Source organism: Astatotilapia calliptera, chromosome 18 (genome assembly GCF_900246225.1).
Source record: "Astatotilapia calliptera chromosome 18, fAstCal1.2, whole genome shotgun sequence".
NCBI lineage: Eukaryota > Metazoa > Chordata > Actinopteri > Cichliformes > Cichlidae > Astatotilapia > Astatotilapia calliptera.
The window spans coordinates 16,959,375-16,981,405 of record NC_039319.1 but is presented as its reverse complement, the minus strand read 5'-3'; the positions used below and the strand labels follow the sequence as shown (position 1 = coordinate 16,981,405).

The following is a 22,031-nucleotide window of genomic DNA, read 5'->3' as shown; positions in this document are numbered from 1 at the left end:
CATGTCTTACCACATGGAGCTATCCTTGGTGCTGAACTGACATCTAAATTGCTTCTCTCTACCTGAGCTTCATATCCTAATACGGGCTACTCCAGCAGTGTGTAGCTCATACGAATAGATTATTATATTCACACGCATAATAATATAAGCTCCAAGGTTACCAAGTATTAGAGGCACCATAATCATGTGCAACATGTACTTACTGTTCTCCATAGTTTTTGTGTTTTCACTGTGACGGAAGTGGCAGTCACAATCAAATGGGAGATGGACACCATTATTCCAAACACAACAGCCAAAAGCGTCCGTACAGGTAGCAGCGCATAGGCGACGAAGGTGACCAGGATGAGCTGCCACATGCCTTGCTCCGGGGACGTCGGGGGCTCTAGCCCCATGGCGCCCAGGGAGAAGGGACAGCAAAGGAAGGAGAAAGTAAACCCGAAGAGCAGCGTCAGGTTAACAATCTGTTGGAGCTGAGTCACTTGCAGGTACTTGACATTAGTTACAATAAACAGGGACACGAAGATGACACAGTGGACCGGATGGGACCCCTTGGAGATGGTGATGCTGGGGCCGGACAGCAACTCCACCACAGCCAGCGTCGAGGACAAGAATATGAGCACGGCCAGGGCTTTAAGAGTGGACGTCTGCTCCAGTTTCAGGTTGTAGTTCTGGAAGAGAGACTCGAGTTCTTTGCAGTCGAACTCGTCCTCGCATACGATGGTGGTCAAAGGGACACCCGGTGGACAGTGACTTCTCTTCCGCCTGGTTTTGACTTTCTGAAACGGTATTTCCTCCATGTCAGTGCCATTCATAAACTGAATACCTGCTCACAGCTTAGCTTAAACAGAACAGCGGATCCCGCGCCGACACAGACCCCGGGATGCAAACGTAAAAAGACGCGCACAACAGACTCAAGGCAGAGCGTCCCAGATAGCGGAGGAGACTGGCCGGTGGCCACAGACGCGCTCGGCACTATCCACAGGTTGGACTGTGCTGTCCGGAAAGATTAGCTGGCAAGCAAATCTTCATTTTCCAGCAGTGTTCCAGGCGATGTGCCATATACATGTAGCCTACTAAAAAATAATTACTATAATAAGAATTCAGCGTTCGCTTGAGCACCACTGAAGAGCACGTCGTCTACTTGTGACGGTAACAGCTTTTTTTTCTTTTCTTTTCTTTTTTTTTTTTTTTTTGCGGGGCTCAGATAGGATCACGCCTGCGCATTATGAGGTGAAGATAAGACAGGTCTCAGCTACTCAACACACGCAGTCAAGACGATTTGACTAGCGCGGCTACAGAGCTCCCCTTCAGCCCGACAGAACAGCACATGCATCATCCTTAACAGCAACGTCTCCTTTTTCCACCTGCACACGACGTGTTTCCATCGTTAAAGCCCGTGCAGTGACTTTTACTATGCTCTGATTCATTTACGCGCTGCCTTCCTCTGCCTAATTCCCTCACACACAAGCACAGAAGATGAGAGAAAGAAGCGCAATTAATAGCGCTACCGCACGTCACCGTGTTCGAGACACGACTATACTCTCATAAACTGGGAGCTACTGCGTTTGGTTGGCACAGACACAGAGTAACATGATTGCATAGCATTCATAATAAGACTCCTGTATTGCCATGAGGCAGCCACCCTCACAATCAGCACTCTTTTGGCATTCAGGGGGGTGGTGTCTCATTCATTACCAGGAGAAGATTAGTCATCCGTCACAGGCTGCCATTGCCACGACCCGTCGGTACCAGAGAGGATGTAAGAAAGTGACAGATTGATGGCCAGTGCCAAAGTCCAGCACTCTACCATGCTACCAGGACACTCACATGCCTTCTGTTCCACCTCCCTAGCTCTCACTATGTGTGTGTGTGTGTGTCTCTCTCTCTCTCAGCTGTTAGTGTTCTAGCTTTCACTGATCCAGCACAGCTATATACAGTGTGACAGGTAGATGGAGAGAGTGAAAGGGATGGGGCAAAAATAGAAACAGAGCAGTAAAGTATTTCGCAGCCTACTAAATTCTGAGACAAAAAGGGAAACAATGTTCTATAAAAGACTTGTGCTACCAGCAACATGGAAGTAGACAATTTGTGGCAAACATGAGGTGTTGGAGCTGATATGTTTGGTCATTAGTTAAAAAAAACATAATTAGAATCACTAGCTCAAGCTTCTGAAATCCAAAAAGGTTTGGAAAATGTCACCTGGAAATTGATGATATAGAATATTCAGGTTTAACCAGGTTTTGTTGATTACCGAGTCAAACTTGACACAGACTAAAACTGAACTAGGCTAAACTTTAGCTAAAGAGAAATCTTAAACAAGCCTGCTTGCTGTCACACTAAATGAACAAACAGCTGTCTGCATAACAATAGAGTTCACCTTTCCCTCTTGGGGACCTGCCAGGCTCACGTCTGTATTATCTGTCCCTGCTGCTCTGAGAGGAAGATATGGGACACCAGATGTAGGACACATTGCTTTTACACTGATAATCTGTCTTATCTACAAGGCTTTTACTCCCTTTTTACTGAGCTTTTATTAGCTCCCACATATAAAAAAAAAACATTCACATTGCTGTGTGTCGGCTGTCAGCTTCAGTCTCTCGCACAGGTGATCTGCAAATGAGAGAAAACAGTGGCATCATTTACAGTCTCCTGACTAGAGTGTAATTAAAGTGGCACCGATTTTATGTCATTGCCTTAATCAATTTTTCAATATTCCTTATGTGGCATCTCCTAAATTAATCACAATAGCGAGGGCTGTAGTTTTTCAGTGTTGCATGGCATAGCCACAGTCTTTTGAGGCGAATGCCAAACTGTGCGCTCAACAAAAGACCAAAATCAGCAACATCCGTGCTGTTTGCATAGCTGCATGTGCAGGTTTCCAAATATTTATTTTGTCTGACACAGATTTGTACGGATCTCTTTGCATCTCATTGAAGGATTGCAGTATTCCAAGAGGACCTCCTGTCCTGTTTGCAGCCAAGTATATTGAAGGATGAGAGCAGAGCCATCATGCGGTTTAAATGTGTTATTCTCTCTGCTTTTGATGGCTTCAGGTTTAAGTGCACGGTCACACTCTGCCAGCTCTCATCTTCTGAGAACAAAAAAAGGTCTTTTGGGAGTTCACGCTGCAAAGTTGCACTCCAAGGGTATTGGACAGACGCCAGCTTCCTGCTGCCTCTCTTCCAAATATCTTCTATTTTTCCTCTTTAACGCCATCATCACATAAGCCCCCCCCCCCCCCCCCCTAAAAACAGCTTGTCATCTGAAACGATGTGAAACAGCATTATATTGTTATATATTTGACATATTTATGCTGCAAAATTGTTATTTAACAGGATGATGACTCATCAGCTTCATATCTCTGGAGCAGTTAAACGCTTGTCTGCCACACGTCAGTTGTATAGCTTCCTTTCAAAATGGGTTTTGTCAATGTCTCCGATTAGGCTTCTGCTTTTAGGCAGGTGTTTTCAGAATGTACAAATAAAATGCTCACACACCACTAGGGGGAAAGAAAGAATAATAACAATAGTAAGAATAACAAAAGTCCATCTCAGTGCTTGTTTGCACATGCTGATATCAAGAGATCATCTTCCATGATAGCTAAGCATCTGGCAAATCCCATCAGTGTTCACATGCGGTTGACGTATTGGTGGTCTTGTAATAACAGACACATTGGTTCAACACCAGCAAATGAAACAGCTAAAAGACACCCAAGAGGGACAAGCAGTGCATGTCATGAATTAGCTAATGTTAGCCATAATTAAAATGTGCCAAGAAAAAAGAAATGCAGGTGTTCTCACAGTTGCCACTCAGGTGTGTATTCCCCTCAGATAAACACCCACAATCTTGGAAGGACAAGAATAATATGGCATATACAAAATAGATGAAGTGAGAATATAAGATTTCTGTGAATGGTATTTTGTTTCATTGCTTTCAACACACGGTGATCAATCTGTTTCTTTTCCTTTACTTATGAAATAAATTACACAGCATAAATCAAATATGGCCACGAGTCAGCTAGCTTTCACATAAACTTAAAAGAAATGAGTGCAATTCCAGCCCTGAGCAGGAACCTGCAGAACTCCATTTGTCAGGGCTGAAAACACAATACACACATAATTACCAAATCAAAACTGGACTTGAGGAAAAAGTCCACAAGCGTATCCTTCATCAGAAGGATCCACATTAGAATGATTTGTCCCCTCTCAAAAAAGTGTTTACAGTCACAGATGATAAATGCTGAAGCTACAGTACTCTGTCTGTCTTGAGTCACCCCTCATTTCTTTATATTGTGCTTGGAAAATGGGAAATAGCTGCAGAGAATTATTGAAACATAGAAATATAAATGGAAATGTAGCATATAAGGCAACATTTGTAGTATTGACACTGAAAAACAATATTTCCTATGATTGCTTTCTGTTAGTGCAGATTTATTGTAATTTCTTTAACTAATCTTCAGGAATAGTTTTCCAGGCTTCCTCAAAGATGTTTAAAGCTCTTCTCTGGATGATGATCTGTTGTTCCGTTCTCTGTCGAGATGATCCCACATTGTTTCAATAAAATTGTCCAGGCTCTGTAAAGGCGTGATGACTGACTGACTGATAGTGTTCTACTGTGTGTTCTCTGTCAACGTATGCTTTTACTGCATTGGCAATGTGTTTGTCGTGTTGAAAAATGAAGCTGCTGCCAATCACATGATGTTGCATGGTGGATCATAATCGGAAGGTACTTTCATTTTTTTTTTTTTACACAATCCACTACATAAACCGAGACTCTATGATTCACATCAGTTAACTGGTTTTGACTCTATCTGAATTTTGTTAAGATGGGGATTATTTGTCATAGTCTCTCTTCACGATTGTAAGCTCGTTAATCTGGCACAGTTTCTCTGTAGTCACCTCGATCTGTATTTCAATTTCTGCTGAGCAGCACCTCCTAAATTAATCTAAAAGATGAGCACTGCTGATGTTCAGAGCCAAATAAGGCACAGTGCATTTAAACAAAATAAAAAATCAGCAACCTTTGATTTCTATTCATGGAGCTGCATGTGCTGGTTTGGATATATATCTTTTCGTGCTTATACAATTATACTTTCTTTAGATCTGATTGAAGGCGTGCAGTATTCCAGGAGGACTTCTTGGCCTGTTTGTGCCAGGTATATTGTAGGATGAGAGCAGAGCCATCGTGCGGTATAAATGTGTTATTCTCTCTGCTTTTGATTGCTTCAGGTGTAAGTGCACAGTCACATTCTGCTAGCCCTCATCTTCTGAGAACAAAGAGGTCTTTTGGGAGTTCGTGCCACAAGGCTGTACTGCAAGGGCATCAGATATCGACACAGTAGCCAGCTTCCTGATGTATGTCTCTTTACTAAAAATCCTTTTATTTCCTCTGCCTGCCTTTCTGTTTCAGGCTCTTACTCATTCATCACACACACACAAACCTCAGACTGCAAGACATGAAACAGCTGAGTATCAGAAATGATATAAAACAGCTGACATATTTACATTGCAAAATTGTTATCTGAATAACAGTTTGATGACTAGGCAACTTGAGCTCTTTGGAGCAATTAAAATCTTTTCCACCACATGTCAGTTGTTTTACTTCTTTCTAGAAAGCTCATCTATAGAATACATGAACCTTAGAAGGCTGAATTTATACAGACACTTTGATCCACGCCTCATATTTGGCTTCTCTTGTAAATTGAATGGTGAGAAATGTCACTCTGGCTCTGTCTCTCTCGCTCACTCTCTCAAGAAAAGCTGCAAAAAGATTTCCACAGCCTTTAATTCTCCAGCCAGCTGGGTTTTCAGAATCTGCTGGTTTGGGCCAGAATGGAGACAAGAGGATAGAAAAGATGAATTAAAAACTGTACAAGAAAAATATGCAAGCTACAAAATGAAAGGGACGGAATGAGATTTCTCTGCATGATATTTCTTACTATAACAATCACACTAATTCAGCACCAGCAGGTGAAATAGCCAAGAGAAAGCCAAAAGGAAAAGGTAATGCATGTTGTCAATTAGCAAATGTCAGCCATAATTAAAATGTGCTAAGAAAAAAACAAACAAAAAAACAGCAGGTTTTTCTGTCATTCAGATGCGTGCCTACATCAGAGAAACTGCTACATCTTGGGAGGACTTCTCTGTGTGGTATTTTGTTTCATTGCTTTTGGTCACAGATGTATTTCTTCTCCTTTTTTCGTGAAATAAAATACAATGAATAAATCAAATTTAACCACAACTTAGCTAGCTTTCACATATCCTGAAAAGAAATGTGTCCAAACGTGACCTCCGGCAGCAACAGAACATACTAATAATTACCAAATCAAAACTGGCCTTGGGGGTGAAAAATCCACAAACCTATCCGTCATTCAACACATTTCAAAACATGCTGCAAGAGATAAATGCAGAAGCAATATAAATGCTTTGAACATGATTCATTTCTTGATGTACTTGCCATCGCACTGACAGCAATACCACTGTTTTTGACTGTATCCTAATAATAAAGAATGAAACGGCCATTTAATACTGTTTTGCTTTAAAATAGCAATTTATTTGCAGTCATTGTTTAGAAAACTAAATAATTGTGCAAAATATTTAAGGCCTAGAGACGAGCCTGCAACCATCTAACGACTGCCGGTCACGTGTGAAATCTGTGTATTCTACAATACACACATTGATCATTTTAATTACTTACCTGTATTGCCTAATCACATCTCTGTTGTGTGCTCATGCACCTTGTAGAACAGAGTTTAGTGTGGAAGAAGTACCAAAAAGGTGGAACTGAAAAGCTAAGTGAGAAAAAGAAACTAAAAATAGATGCAGCAAAATGTGTCAAATTAACTGGCATGTTAGCTGTCGGGCTGCTGCTGCTTCACCGTCAACAACAGCACCAGCAGCAACTAATAACCAGCCCTAACAGTCACAGGAGGCTGCTGCTGCTAGCAACAGCTGTGGAGAAGTGCAGAAGGAGGGACAGCAGTCCCAACAAAGGGTGAAGAAGAGACGGAGGAAGAAGAAATTAACATGGTAAGAAAATAGATGGAGAGATTCAAGGATTCAGATAAAATGCATGGCTAATTTGACCATGAGCCACGTTTTTAATTGTCAATTATCAGCTTCATTTATCTGACTGGGAAACTATGTTTATGTTACATGTGCTGTTGTAAAAATGTAAAAATACAGTTTGGTGAGTGATTACTGGCAGCTGCTAACGTAAAACTGGTTGCAAAGGTGTATCAGGTGTAGTTTCCAGGGATGAAGCTGACTTGTCTGCAAACACTTGCAAACTACACCCAAAAAGGTTTGAGCAGAAAAAGTGAGAAACTGTGAACAGTGCAACATAAACCAGAAGAGGAGAACATGTTCCTTCTAAGGAAATGTTGGGGCTTGACTGCAACCAACATGTTTCAGCTTTTACTTTGAAGGAGACAACTCTCAGTGTGCATCCCATTTTTCACACTGCTGAGATTAGCATGTGAGCTGGTGGCCTTGGTATTCTACTAGCAACCCTTTTGCAACCAATTTCACCTCGCAAGCAACCACTCACTATCCAGTCATTGCAGATTTTTTCTAACAATAGGTGGTTGCCAGGAGGTGGCTGACTGATTTTTAGCCCTGCGTGATTGAGTACTAAAGCAAAGCATTTCAGATTTGATTGTAGGACCACTCCTCTCACTACAGTTTTTAGCTTATTTTATTTTCATTTAGAATTGTGTTCTAAAATGTAATTGAATTCAGTGTAATTTCCATATTTTCTTCCAGTAACAATAACATATATATATATATATATATATATATATATATATATATATATATATATATATATATATATATATATATATATACATACACATACATACATACATACAGGGAGTGCAGAATTATTAGGCAAGTTGTATTTTTGAGGAATAATGCTATTATTGAACAACAACCATGTTCTCAATGAAGCCAAAAAACTCATTAATATCAAAGCTGAATGTTTTTGGAAGTAGTTTTTAGTTTTAGCTATTTTAGGGGGATATCTGTGTGTGCAGGTGACTATTACTGTGCATAATTATTAGGCAACTTAACAAAAAACAAATATATACCCATTTCAATTATTTATTTTTACCAGTGAAACCAATATAACATCTCCACATTCACAAATATACATTTCTGACATTCAAAAACAAAACAAAAACAAATCAGCGACCAATATAGCCACCTTTCTTTGCAAGGACACTCAAAAGCCTGCCATCCATGGATTCTGTCAGTGTTTTGATCTGTTCACCATCAACATTGCGTGCAGCAGCAACCACAGCCTCCCAGACACTGTTCAGAGAGGTGTACTGTTTTCCCTCCTTGTAAATCTCACATTTGATGATGGACCACAGGTTCTCAATGGGGTTCAGATCAGGTGAACAAGGTGGCCATGTCATTAGTTTTTCTTCTTTTATACCCTGTCTTGCCAGCCACGCTGTGGAGTACTTGGACGCGTGTGATGGAGCATTGTCCTGCATGAAAATCATGTTTTTCTTGAAGGATGCAGACTTCTTCCTGTACCACTGCTTGAAGAAGGTGTCTTCCAGAAACTGGCAGTAGGACTGGGAGTTGAGCTTGACTCCATCCTCAACCCGAAAAGGCCCCACAAGCTCATCTTTGATGATACCAGCCCAAACCAGTACTCCACCTCCACCTTGCTGGCGTCTGAGTCGGACTGGAGCTCTCTGCCCATTATCAATCCAGCCACGGGCCCATCCATCTGGCCCATCAAGACTCACTCTCATTTCATCAGTCCATAAAACCTTAGAAAAATCAGTCTTGAGATATTTCTTGGCCCAGTCTTAACGTTTCAGCTTGTGTGTCTTGTTCAGTGGTGGTCGTCTTTCAGCCTTTCTTACCTTGTCCATGTCTCTGAGTATTGCACACCTTATGCTTTTGGGCACTCCAGTGATGTTGCAGCTCTGAAATATGGCCAAACTGGTGGCAAGTGGCATCTTGGCAGCTGCACGCTTGACTTTTCTCAGTTCATGGGCAGTTATTTTGCGCCTTGGTTTTTCCACACGCTTCTTGCGACTCTGTTGACTATTTTGAATGAAACGCTTGATTGTTTGATGATCACGCTTCAGAAGCTTTGCAATTTTTAGACTGCTGCATCCCTCTGCAAGATATCTCACTATTTTTGACTTTTCTGAGCCTGTCAGGTCCTTCTTTTGACCCATTTTGTCAAAGGAAAGGACGTTGCCTAATAATTATGCACACCTGGTATAGGGTGTTGATGTCATTAGACCACACCCCTTCTCATTACAGAGATGCACATCACCTAATATGCTTAATTGGTAGTAGGCTTTCGAGCCTATACAGCTTGGAGTAAGACAACATGCATGAAGACGATGAAGTGGACAAAATACTCATTTGCCTAATAATTCTGCACTCCCTATATATATATATATATATATATATATATATATATGTATAGATATATATAGATATAGATATAGGTCAAGGATAAAATAGAACAATGAATGATTTCCAAACATCCATCCATTCTCTTTTTTGGCTGGAGCCTGTCTAGGGATATTTTTCCTTATCATTATTTTTCAAAGTTAAAGGTGTTGCATCCTCAGCTTATGAAACATAATGTATTACCAATGATTGTAATGCCAATGCAGTACCTGCCTTTGCCTGTAAAGAGCATTCATATCCTGTTTTCTCACATGTCAGCTTCCTAATTCGAGCCCTTTACCTATCAACCTACACATCTGAGGTACTCCTTCAGTGTCTCCGTGGTTACAGACACCACCTTTCTAATCTACCGCTCACATCAGCATTGCTAATATGCATGCATATACTGTTGAGGGACTTATTTAAAGGGTGGGCTAGATAGAAAATGACACAGTTTAATTTTCTCACTGTTTTTATTTATTTATTTTTCCTAAATAGTGTATGAACTGTTATTCAGATGTTTTGTGTTTATCAAAGAAATCCAGTGTTATAATGCAGGCCTGTGAAAACCCCACCAATCAAACATTCCCCTGTGACTACAAATGTTACAAAAGTGGGAAGGAAGAGCTCTGTTTTAACAGGAAGAGACTTCCATGAGGGGCAGCTATCTACTTCTGCTGGTGAGGGGGTAAAAGGAAAGAGAAGAGAAAGAAGACAACCACAGAGATACTGAAGTATTGACAACTAGAAACCATTTATTTATGTTTATGAAGCCATGAAGTAACAGCTGTTACGCGAGTGTGTTTCTGTGTGAAAGCTTAGCATGGATCAATAGCCATCAGGTCCATGAGATTGAAGTCCAGCAAGCTCCCACTGTGAAATCCTCTTAAAGCTTCTGATAGTTCATGTAATCTGGGAGAGGCAACAAGTGTGTGTTTGCGTCTAGTCCACGTGCCCTGTCGCCTCCAATAATGGCGGTCTTCCAGAGGGTCACGTGCCTCGCCGACTTTGAGCTCTTGAAGTGTTCGCCATGCAGCGCATAAGATCAGTGACAAGAAAGAAAATAAAGACACACACACACACACACACACACACACACACACACACACACACACACACACACACACACACACACACACACACAATATAAACACAGAAGCATCGGAGCCAGCTAACCAAGTAGACACTTCATGTGTCAGATCTGTCGCATTAATTTGAACTTTTTCTCATTTTATCTAACATTCATTTCAGTGTGTACATGTGGCCTGGGAACACTGGTGGCGAATTAGCTGGCTATTTTATAAAAAGACCTTTATTTGGCAGCAAAAATGAAAGTAAGAACACCTGAAATACTGGTAAGAATCCTCCACACCACACGACTAAAACACCCCTGTTTGTTCAGATAATGTAGTCTTTCCAATAGCGTTTTTTTTTCATGGTACTTTCAGATCATTGGGAACATGTTTTAAAACCTTGTGTCAGTTTTCATTACCATATTGTACCAGTTAACAGTGAAATGATGAAAGTTATTTCCCACAACTTTAATTAAAAATAAATCTTGATGACAGATTAGCAGCATTCATTATACACGAGACCTTGAAGCAGACCAAAAGCAGATTTCATTGTCTGTTTTCCACGAGTCTTTATAAAAACTATAGATCAGTAGTAAAATGACAAGTAGTCAAAGTATTTGTGTGTCACACTAAGTGAAATATCCAAATGTACAGACTTAAAGATAAAATAAACTCCTTATCAAATAATCTTGGGCAGATAGTAGCAAGCAGACAATAAAGGGATCATCACATTGATTTAGATGTGTGCTGTATGTCACCACAAAGCCTATTTTAAATCTGTGAAGAGAGAGAAAAGTGAGCGAGATCTATGCATAAATAAGCGATAGAGTCAGAGATGCCTGTGATGCTGGTCAACAGACACCTATACAGTGAATATTGAGTGGGTCTGATCTAGGAAACAGGCCAAAACAGAGCTGGCTGATTGGAGGCCTAACGGATGAGACTCAACAACACTTCGAAAGGCTTGATGTTGAATAGGAACTGGATATTGAATTTCAAAGACACAAACAACATTCAGCAGGCAGAGAGGGCAGAGCTTCCTCTTATGTGCGCCCTGTGTTGCTGTTCTCATAGGAGCCATACACTTGTCTGTGCAAGGCGGGGCCAGTGATCAATAACTAGGAGAAAGTGGCCGCTTGCCTTGATCCTAATTAGTGCAGGGTTAGAGCAGATTAGCTTGCACCTGAGCCCTATCTCAGCCTTTTTCAAACAACAACTCCCTCCCAATCAGGCTACCTAGAAGCACCAGTGTTATTCAGGGATGTGCTTGAGTTGTTGGGAAAAACAACTCTGTCTGCATATGAATAGTATCAATCTTTTCCACTCATTTTGCTTTATTGTTTGTTTGGGTTTGGGAATATCAAATTTAGGCCAAAAGTGGGTGGGTCTATCACAGAAGGATGTGGGGAGGGTGAGAAGCAACAATCTACCACATGATAATAGTTGCCATCATGGCAACAGAGGGATTATCTGCAAACTGTTGTTATTTCAGCCAAACTCAGGGAATGTATAGGAAGAGGAAACAGTAAGGAGATTAATATATGGCTAAATAAAGTGGAAGACCTAAAAAAAATATCTACAACTGATGGACAGTATCTGAAAGTCATCCAGAAAAAGGCCGGATGCAGGACCTGAGAGATGTATCTGGTTGATCTGTGCACTGAAGCCTCATCAGAAATGGTCTCCGTGGAAGGGTGACTGTCAAGAAGGCATTTCTAAGGAAGGGGAACGGTGAGATGAGGTATGCCAGATTAGAGAAAAACTGGACTGAAAAATCAGCGGCAACAGCTTTTGTGGAGTGATGTGTCCAAATGTGAAATTTCAACATTATCAAAGCAGACAGTGAAACAAAAGAAAGCCAACATCCAAAGAACACCTCTGAATGTCATTCAAGGCAGCAGCCGGGATTCAAACAGGGAACCCTTCTTGCTGTGAGGCGAGACGCTATTGTAAAGCCATAAAATAAAACAAAATAAATATGCAGAGGGAATGTCATTGGTGTCAGTGTGATACAATTTGTCAACACAATCAACCTGAAGAGGCTTTGGTGCAGATGTTTACTGAGACTGAATGTCTGTATGAGTGTGAGTTTGTTTGTACTGTCAAGAAACTCACACATAAACTAAAAAAAAAAAAAACTAAACTAACTTAAATATTTTCAATTTAAAAAAAATCCAAAGTAAAATAAACAAATCCACTTAGGAAACTCACTGAAACTAAACTGAAATGAATAAATGAATTCAAAAATAATATTACAATACTACAGCCCTACTAACTAATATAGAAGGGGTTTTTTTTCCCCTGTAGAGAAAGGTCATCGATTCCAGTCTTACACTTAGCTTCGAAACTCAGCTTCTAAGCTGAGTTGTTGGGATACAGAAACAGAAACATTAACTGTATATTTTACATTCATATCATGAAACATCATTTATATACAAATTTTAGAAAAGCAAAACTATGTGTGAAGTTTGCACATTCTCACTTTGTCTGAGTAGGTTTTCTCAGACTCCCTGCAGCAGACTAAAGACATCAATGTTATTTTGTGACTTTAAAATTTGTATTAGGTGTGAATGTGAGCGTGAATGCTTATCCAGTTATCTATTTGTGATATATGGTCAAGAAAATGGTTGGATGCAGGAGTCCCAAAACTGATCCAGCCTGCGATATAATATATGCAATTCATACCTAGACATAGAATACGATGGTTTGGGGGTACTGTATATATACTGTATATACTGCAAGGATAAACAGCAATTACAAGGTTTTTGTACTCAATAGTCCCCAATCTGTTGCCTAAAATGAATAGCTGGTTTATTTTATCACACACATTTTACAGGTCTGTCAAAAAGCCTGTATCAAACCAAATCTAGTTTGTAAGCCAGAAAAACTATGACAAACTGTTTAACTGTAAGAAAATAACTGGTCAGTTTTTATGTTGGTAATTAGTTTGTGCTGGGGCGGCCATGTTTTTACAATTCATCCTACATAGCTTTAACTTTATAAACAATAGATCCTTTAATATGTAGTTACTTTTTTAAGACTTGCCCACTTATTATTGCAATGCCTTTTATATAACCAATATGTAAACAGAAGTTCTTTGGAAAAAAATGAACACTGAAATGGCAGAATGAGTCATGTCATGCCTAACACTGACAAGCTCGATGTAACTGTAAAGGTACAGTATGTCTCTGTGCAATTTTCACAGCTCCTCTACCAGCCTGACCTGGTTTGGTCTGACACTTCCTCTTGTCATATGCATGTATACAGAATGAAAAATCACACCAGCACAAATACAGTACAAGACACACACTCTCAGGCGCCTTACGCCTCTGATGCAAGCACATGTAAACACTAGTCCAGCTGCCAATCAAACATCAAATCAAACATCTTTTTTTTTTTTGATGTGCAGAGACTGCAACAAAACAAGTTATGGATTCTATCATGCATATAGTTCCTCTCATTAAAAGCAATATGTGGCTTTAAACTGTTAGGTCAGGTATGTATGACTGCAAGTGCAAATAGCGCTTTCTGATGATGTGTCTGTTTATAGAAGTGGCAGGATACATTCTGAAGCGTGCAGGGTTATATTCTCTGCTCAGATTTAGTCAAAAGCTGCAGCTTCTGGCAGCTTCATAGATGGTCACAAATGGGTTTCTCAAGGCAAAAGAAATTAGATATTCTTTATTGGCCAAGTCAGTCATCTGATTACAACCAACAGAGCACGATTTTCAGTTAATGCAGAGAATACTGAATGAGGACAAGCCCGCAAACAAGGAGCAACTGAAGGCAGCTGCAGAGCATTTTATACAAGGGAGCAGCATAATTCTTCTATTTTATTTTTTTCCAAAGCACTCTGCTGGTACAGAGGCAGAATTATCAAAACTGTATCATTCTATAGATCCAACTGCATACATGCCATCTACTGTCTTAGTCTGCCTTCTCGCTCAGAGACAGAGACAGAGAAACATCTCCTGCCTTTCCACCAAAGATGGCAAGTCTGTTAACCTTAAGGCTTTTGGAGCAGTCAAGAACTTTTCCACACTTTCCTCTTGCCCACTGCATTCATGAATGAGCTGCAGGAGTTGGCAGAGTAGCTGTCCTCTCTCTGGCAGCCTCGCTCACATCAGCTCCAGAAATGACTGTATCAGACAGTTGAGATTTCTCTTAAGTGCCTCTCCATGTACTTTTCTCCTGATGACAAATGGGACCTGGCCTTACCTCTCCTTAAAGGGGGCTACCAATAATAGAAAAGGAAATGAGGAAATCTAATCATGGCAATGGTGATGATGACATATATTATAAGATACAGTTGATATGCTTAATTGATTTTAGATGCTAATTGATGAACAACAGCAGCACAGTGGGAGGGAGGGAGGATATTATGGATGTGGGGTTTTTTTATTCTTTAACCAATGTGGGCCAGCTGCAGTGTGTTTGTGGTTTTATATTTGGGTTTGCGGTGCTGCAATGCTGTGTGAGCTAAAAAATTTATAATCAGCGCTGAAACTACAGCGTGCATGAAATGAACCAACCCGAAGAGCCTCCCCTGAGACACCAAAGATAGATTACGTACCTGTGTGAGTTCGCATGTGCTCGCCGCTACATTCGCACACACACATACACGCACGCTCTCCTGGGATAACTCTTTTTATGACTGTCATCATATTAACATAACACCGTCTAATGCACATAACCTTCCAAAGCTAATTTGAATGACTCCTAACCCTCTGTCTCTCTCATTTCCATTGAATGACTTAACAATGTTAGCCCAGTCGGTAAATGAAGATAAAACACTTGAGAAGCATTTCCAGTAGCATGCACCGGGCCAGTGTCTCCAAACCGGGGAAAACACAACATAGCAGCGAGAAGAGACTTTTGTTACACAGCAGCTTTTAACAGTTTTGTAGCCTTTGTGGTGGTTCTTTTGGTGACGTGTTTGTTAGTTTCTGTAAGTAGGTGTCTAAAGCATCTCTGTAAACAGTCACCAGTGTTTGCAGGTTAACTTCGCTTTATGGGGTTAAACACTGCATGATGCAATTAGTCATAGCCTGAACAAGAGAAAGTTAGGGAAAAATAAAAACTACACAAGGAAAAATATACTTTAGCAATCGGCTAACAAAAAAGTAACACAGACACACTAATTCTAATAATAGTCTTAAAACATGCAATTTATCAAGATCCCTGTAAAAAATCAGCTTGGACAACAGAGGCCACCTTGTGTCGCCTTGCTTTCCACTTCAAACTGTTTCCATTTTCAGCAGCATTATGATTGAGCTTGATATCGTTTCCTCAGCTCAGCTCAGTCGTAACAACTCTGGGTTCACTGATGGCCTAGGGGTACTTAAATCTGCATTTCCTCTCACTCATGCATGCTAAGAGCCGAATCTGAGAGGCCTTTTTTTTCCCACCGTATCCCTCTCAGTGCAGAATTATACATCACTATGTAAGCAACATCTGAGATAGAAAGCTACACGCTGGCATCTACTGTTCACTTTCTGCACATGCAGGACTCTACAAGAGTAGCTTCCTTGTATTTTGCTAGGAAAATGGATACAAATGGTATTTTTCTGTGTTCCTAGTTTCATCATTTTTGACAATATCTTCAACACCACTGACTGAAATGCAGCCCCAAACCTGTTTTTGCAACAGTAGCAAAGTGCCAAAAGATTCTTTTTTTCCTTTCCTTTGCCAAGTGGTTCGTTATGCCCGGTACTGTAACCTACCAAGGCTTTACATTGCTGAAGTGGAGTAGAAACAGGTATACAACAACCAGCCCATTTACCATTCACCAAAGACATTTATGACTTTTTTAAAATCAACACAATAAGCTCTCACCAAATATCAATTTAGTGTTTTATTGTATTGAGTTTTTTAATAAAGGTATTGGCAGTCTTACTGAAATACATCATGACACATTGTGCGTATCGTTTTGGACAAAGAAGATGTTTTTGTTCTTTAGACACGTCCCACCAAGAGATGAAACACATCATTTTGTAATCCAGACACTGAGAAGTATATAAAAAAAAATATCAAATGCATGATGGATAATCCATGTAACATAACAAGACCCATGTCATAATAAACACAATTACCCAGCATAGAGAGTAAATGACAGGCATAACCTGAATTTTTCACTTCCTCTCTGTTCTTGGTCAACAGCAAACTCTGTACACTGGAATAAATCTCTGTAACATTGAAAGATTTGTACTTGAAACTTAAAGCAAGCATTTGGTCAAGGTTGTGTAAACAGTCTGAAAAGGCACTAGATTATATTATGATTTGTACATCTCTTCATGCAGTAGAAAGAGAAAAGTGGAATACTCTACCAGAAGTAATATGTTGATCTACAGCTTCATTTTAGAGAACAACAGTGCTAACATTTAATGATCTTCTCATTAACATCCATTATGAAAGAATACCCTTTGATGTCTGACTTTTGTTTTGATTTTTACATGCATGTTCTCCCTTTCCTTTTTAAGCTGCATAGTTCACACGATATCATGTAACATAAAAAAATCATGATCTGATTCCAGTTAGTGAGCTACATTTTCAAGTATTAAGAAATTCATCTCAAAAATTGTCAAGAAGCTTAATGATTTACAAAATACCTTAAAGCACATTAACAGCTACAATGATTTAAAGAGATTTGGAGTATTGCTAAGAAATGTCTGGGCTGCACTGGCTTGTAGGTTTTATTTTGTTTTTTTGAATCTAACTGATGTTGAAAAAGTCAGCCCGGTGTTTTTTTTAAAAAACCTCTGACTCATGTTGTGCCAAAGCTTGAGGCAGTGTAGTTCCACATGGACCCTGGAAATGGTACCTGTGCCACACACACACACACGCGCACACACACACACACGCGCACACACACACAGAGAAACACATTGAAGGTGAGAATTGTACGTCTGAAGGGCGTGTAGGTGGTCTAACTTCATCTTATTTAATGAGGACTGTGTTATTTGACTGACTTACATGAAATATTCTGATTTCGGTGTTGTATGTATATTAAACTCCGCCACTGGAACACCTCTGGATGCAATACGAGGGCCAAACATGGCTGCTGGGTAAACAATAGAAGATGCTCCCACCTATAGGAAAACAACAATCAACAATGACCTCCAGTGGCAACTTATATGGGAAAAACACAGGTCGAGTAATTTCTTAGCAAATATTGTGTTACATGACAATACTACACAGGAAGAATACAGTATATATCACACGTGCATATTGAAATTAAAATGACTCACCACGAGACAAAGATCACAGGTTTCAATTTCTTTTTCCACCTTGGTAAGAATGTGAGAGTCCAGCGTCTCCCCAAAAAACACCACATTGGGCCTCAGAAGACCATTACACTCTCTTTCTTCACACCTACAAAGAGCAGTATAAAACCTCATTTCCTCCAGTATAAAGTCCTCATGTTAATGGTCCCATACTTTTTCAAATTCTATCCACACTGACAAAGATGTGGCCAGGAAAGCCAAATGCTTGATAATTAAAGATGATAAAATCTAAGAATAAGCCGTTTTCTCAGGAGATGTCAATGTGCAACTTTTCAGCCATATTTTCAGTGACACCTATAAGCAAAACTGGATTTGAAGTATTTATAGCGCACTGCTGCCCCCCAGTGGAAGAACTGACCTGACTAACAGGAACACTGGAGTTGAGTTTAAACTCATTCAGCAGGAAAAACCTGCAGGCCTGCAGCAGCTCAAAGAGACAACAGGGTCACCGGAGGTGGGTGGAGATGATGGGTAACCTAAACCTTCACAATAATGCAGATGGCATGCTTCCCTTAAGTGTGCATTTTCGTAGCTATTGTGTTTTCTTATTAAAAAGATTCCATGTTTTTGATATTTGTTTCCTTTCTAACAAGCACATGCTTTTCGAAAGGGGAGAAAGATTTCCCGGTGAGGCACACAGAATTACACAAAAAAATATGTAAACGTCACACAGTGCATAAACAGCCAAGCTGACAATTGCTTAGTGTTTGCATAATCATATGCAATTAGAATAAGTTTGCTTATTAGACTGGTGCAGAATACAGAATTTGAGGAAACTAATTTTGCGTCTGACCGACTACAGTATATGCAAAACAAAAAGCTTAGCAAATCTGTCTGTCAGTGTTATTAATATGGCATGAAAGTAATCCCACCTTGGCAGCTTATCCACAGGAATCTGGGCATCAGGAACATCTGGGCCAGGGTCACTGCACATTAATACAGCAAAGACTGTGGGTTAAAGAGTGATCCACCCATGCTGGAGGTTTATGTTGATCAATGTAAGAGTTGGTATTTCAAAGGTTCTGTTACTCACCCTTTGTTTTTTAAGGGAGCACATATGGGGCTTCTCTTGTTCACTGACACATGACCGCAACTCATACAGCGCGTCTCCATCAGACTGCCTGCAGTTACACACAGAAAACACAGCTGTTGCACATTAGAGTGCTGGGATCACAGAAAACATCTCGTGGGAACAGACAGAAGAAAGATTTTAGCAGGTGAGTCAAACGTTTTAGCACTCTGGCCACTCTCAAAACAGTATGAAAATAGAGAAGCCAGTCAAAATGTTCCTCTAAAAGGCCAACTTAACACTTGAGCAGGACACTTCTTGGACTTTTCTCCACTGACATTAAATTACTGACTAAATCTGTGGGCTTGAGAGACCAACCACTATGAATCAGATTTTTCCATATCCCAGCGAAACCACAACAGCGCTGTCAAAGTTTCCACTAATATCTACACAAGTTGTTTTAGGATGACTGTACATTGTTAACACAAACTGGAAAAGTTGTTCAATTTCAGAACTTAAAACTGAGTGTGAAACTGAAGATACCTATAGAGTGAAATTCTTTTAATATTAGCACACAAAACTAGACATGGAGGTAGTGAGTCACAAAAACAGCAAGGCCATTCTGACAGTGCAGTTCTCTGCCAAGGCATGCTGTCATGCTCCAGCTTGCAACCAAGTTTCATATAATTCCTCCTGGTAGTTTTTACATAATCCTGCACGTAATGAAATTAAACAGCTGCTATTTGCATTTTGTATCTGTTGTCACTTGCTCTGCTCCTCACCGTGAACGTTGAGCACATGTTTGGACCCAGCCTGACGGTGCAGGTCATCTATGCACTGAGTGATGATGACCACAGAGCGTCCCTGCTTCTTCAGCCGAGCCTCGCATTCTGCTAAAGCCAAATGGACAGCGCTGGGCTTCTTGTTCATCACAAGCTCCCTTCTGTAATGGTAGAACTCCCAGACTCGAGACGGGTCGCGAGAGAAGGCCTCTGGCGTTGCAAGGTCCTGAGGACAGATCCACATGGTTGTGTTTTAAGCACAGACTTTAAAGGTCAGAAGGCTGCCATCAAAATGCACAATCCAAAGGCATATTTAACTGAAAGGGAAAACACAAATACAACCTAAAAAATAAAATAAAAATGAAATAAGAAAAGAAAAGAAAAAATAAAATGCATCCATGTAAAAGTGTGTGCTGCTTCTTTATGAGTTACCTGAGACAGCCACTTCCTCCACTTCTCATTCTTTCCACGAAAGGTTGGTACTCCGCTCTCTGCGCTTACACCAGCTCCTGTTATGATGGCTATGTGCTTGGCTTTGGAAAACACCTCACGGAATTCAGACATGTCTAGGAAAATATAATAAAAACTACTTTTACATCAGAGCAGAAAGCACAATTGCAAGCGTTGAAACCCTTCAGACATAATGATGATACCCAGATGAGTTAAGAAAAAAACATAATCATTTTAATTTCGATAGAATCAAGCAGCCTGTCTTCTTTTCAGTTACCGTGATGCACTTCCTACTTCTTAATTAAGCGCATCAGGATTTAGTTGTTTGCTTTTCATGAACTGACTTCTTACTCGGGTTCTATATGTCACAGAATGATGTAACTCAAACATTGTACTATGTAGTACTATGCACAAGTGTTCATTTTACCTGAGCTGTGTTTCACTGCATCAGCCAGCGGTCCTTTGGTCACATGAGAGGAGCACATTCGAAGCCCAAGAGCAACGACAGCTCGATTTCGGAGAAGCATTATCACTGGAAGACCAGATAAAGATAGAAAAAGGCTGAAAATCCAATGTGTAACCTCACGCATGCTCACACAAGATGTTTGAAGGGACAGTGTAAGAGTCACCGTTTAAGCACAGTATAAAAGAGGTTTTGATCTAAATCATAGCACATCAGTGAGTGGAAGTGTATGTGTAGCTGGTGGTTAAGTGGTGTAATCCACGTAAACATGGATTACAGGTCAGCAACAAAACAGTATGATGCAGCTTTGGGAGTCCTGGGTGGTGTGACAGGGTGAGACATCCTCTGTGATGTGTCACAACACATGATAAATACATCATACTGCCATCAGGAGGAAGGTCTTTTAGACCTTGTAGCATAACTGATGAACAAATCCAGTTGATATGAGAGTCGCTCACTTTGCTGCAGCACTTATTGTTTTGCTTTACTTGTATTTATCTGACAGTCGCCACAAGACACAAATGGCGCTTCCGAAAGGACAATAAATGCAAAATTCAGTGCCTGTTTTGCTTTATATGCCAGTGAAATATAAATACAAAAAAGGCACGTAAATGAATACAGCTGCAACGTAACTCAGATAGCCTGCCTTTTTAGGCCCCGATAAGACACGCGAATGTCGCGTATTAAACCCAAAGAAGGTTGCCAGTTCTTCCTACTTTGAGGCCAACGGAAAATAACAGAAAATGACAAAAGTGAGTGCCCATTAACCTGAATAAACTACCTATTACGTTTAACGAGATGTCAAGCCTAAGGTTAAAAAAACATGTCAAAAGGTGCTTAAGCTAATCTAGGCGTTAAAGGCTATAAAGATTCTGCACAATCCGAGTACACGTTACAACTACTTACTGCTGCGGCTCTTTGTCGCGCGTTTCTTCCAAAAATAACCCAAAGAAGCGTTTCAGCCGATGAATTAATGAAAAGAAGACATTGTTAACTGCAGCTAACAAGTTGCAAACTCATTAACAAACTCCAAACATCGGCTGCGTCGACATGTACCCGTTTTAAAGTCGGGGGGAGGAGTAGCCACAGGGATCAAATCGTGCTCGCTGTCAAATAAGCAGGAAGTAGCCAGTCCATCCGAACATGTATCTGTTGATACTACAAATATGAGCGTGTTTTAAATAAACTTGCTACAATACATTTATTGTGCTCACCTCGCTGCGATATAAACCTTCTATCAGAGCAGAGTGCCACAACGAGTTTTCTTGTTTACCTGTACGCTTGATTATCGTGAGCAGCCGTAAACGTATCAAACTGTCGTAAATAGTACTCGCGAGCGTGACCGCCACCTGCTGGCGCGTTGGCGAAATTGCAGTTCATTCAAGATGATTCATTCATTCTCAGGTTTAACGATTCAGTGGTTTCAACTTTTTATGCTTAAAAAAATAAAAGCTCTGACAAACGGATAGAGATTTTATCAAATAAGATTATTTCAGATATATTATAAGTAATTATTTTGGTTCGAAAAAAATATTTATTTCCATAC

The 22,031-nt window shown here is 40.2% G+C and overlaps 2 protein-coding genes across 8 annotated transcripts in view; both read right to left on the bottom strand.

The window, feature by feature from the left end:
- The window catches only part of LOC113010472 (adenylate cyclase type 1-like), a 40,434-nt gene extending 37,194 nt beyond the window's left edge, over positions 1-3,240 (bottom strand). For both annotated transcript variants that reach the window (XM_026149532.1, XM_026149534.1), the window contains exon 1: positions 204-3,240. In XM_026149532.1, the coding sequence (XP_026005317.1) occupies positions 204-812 (609 nt within the window). In that variant the 5' untranslated portion in view covers positions 813-3,240. The remainder of the gene's footprint in view (positions 1-203) is intronic.
- A 13,097-nt stretch (positions 3,241-16,337) lies between these two features.
- Positions 16,338-21,819, bottom strand: LOC113010708 (NAD-dependent protein deacylase sirtuin-5, mitochondrial-like). 6 transcript variants are annotated; one of them, XM_026149903.1, is made up of 11 exons: positions 21,700-21,799; positions 21,542-21,634; positions 21,392-21,416; positions 20,450-20,554; positions 20,005-20,138; positions 19,573-19,798; positions 18,815-18,902; positions 18,654-18,707; positions 17,746-17,869; positions 17,471-17,586; positions 16,338-17,318 (listed from the first exon to the last, which is right to left on the bottom strand). In XM_026149903.1, coding segments are annotated over exons 3-11 (921 nt in total). In that variant the 5' UTR covers positions 21,393-21,416; positions 21,542-21,634; positions 21,700-21,799; the 3' UTR covers positions 16,338-17,245. The 6 variants fall into 6 exon arrangements, with proteins under 6 accessions (XP_026005688.1, XP_026005693.1, XP_026005691.1 ...); XM_026149908.1 differs by lacking the exon at positions 21,392-21,416 and having other exon boundaries at positions 21,542-21,643; positions 21,759-21,810; XM_026149906.1 differs by lacking the exon at positions 21,392-21,416.
- Positions 21,820-22,031: the final 212 nt, after the last annotated feature.

Excerpts from the sequence above, each read along its gene's own strand:
- LOC113010708 (XM_026149903.1), bottom strand. Across the intron at positions 17,870-18,653 it reads CCTGTGGATAAGCTGCCAAG|GTGTGAAGAAAGAGAGTGTA; the intron begins GTGGGATTACTT and ends TGCTCTTTGTAG. Across the intron at positions 17,319-17,470 it reads CCGAAATCAGAATATTTCAT|GTACCATTTCCAGGGTCCAT; the intron begins GTAAGTCAGTCA and ends TGTGTGGCACAG.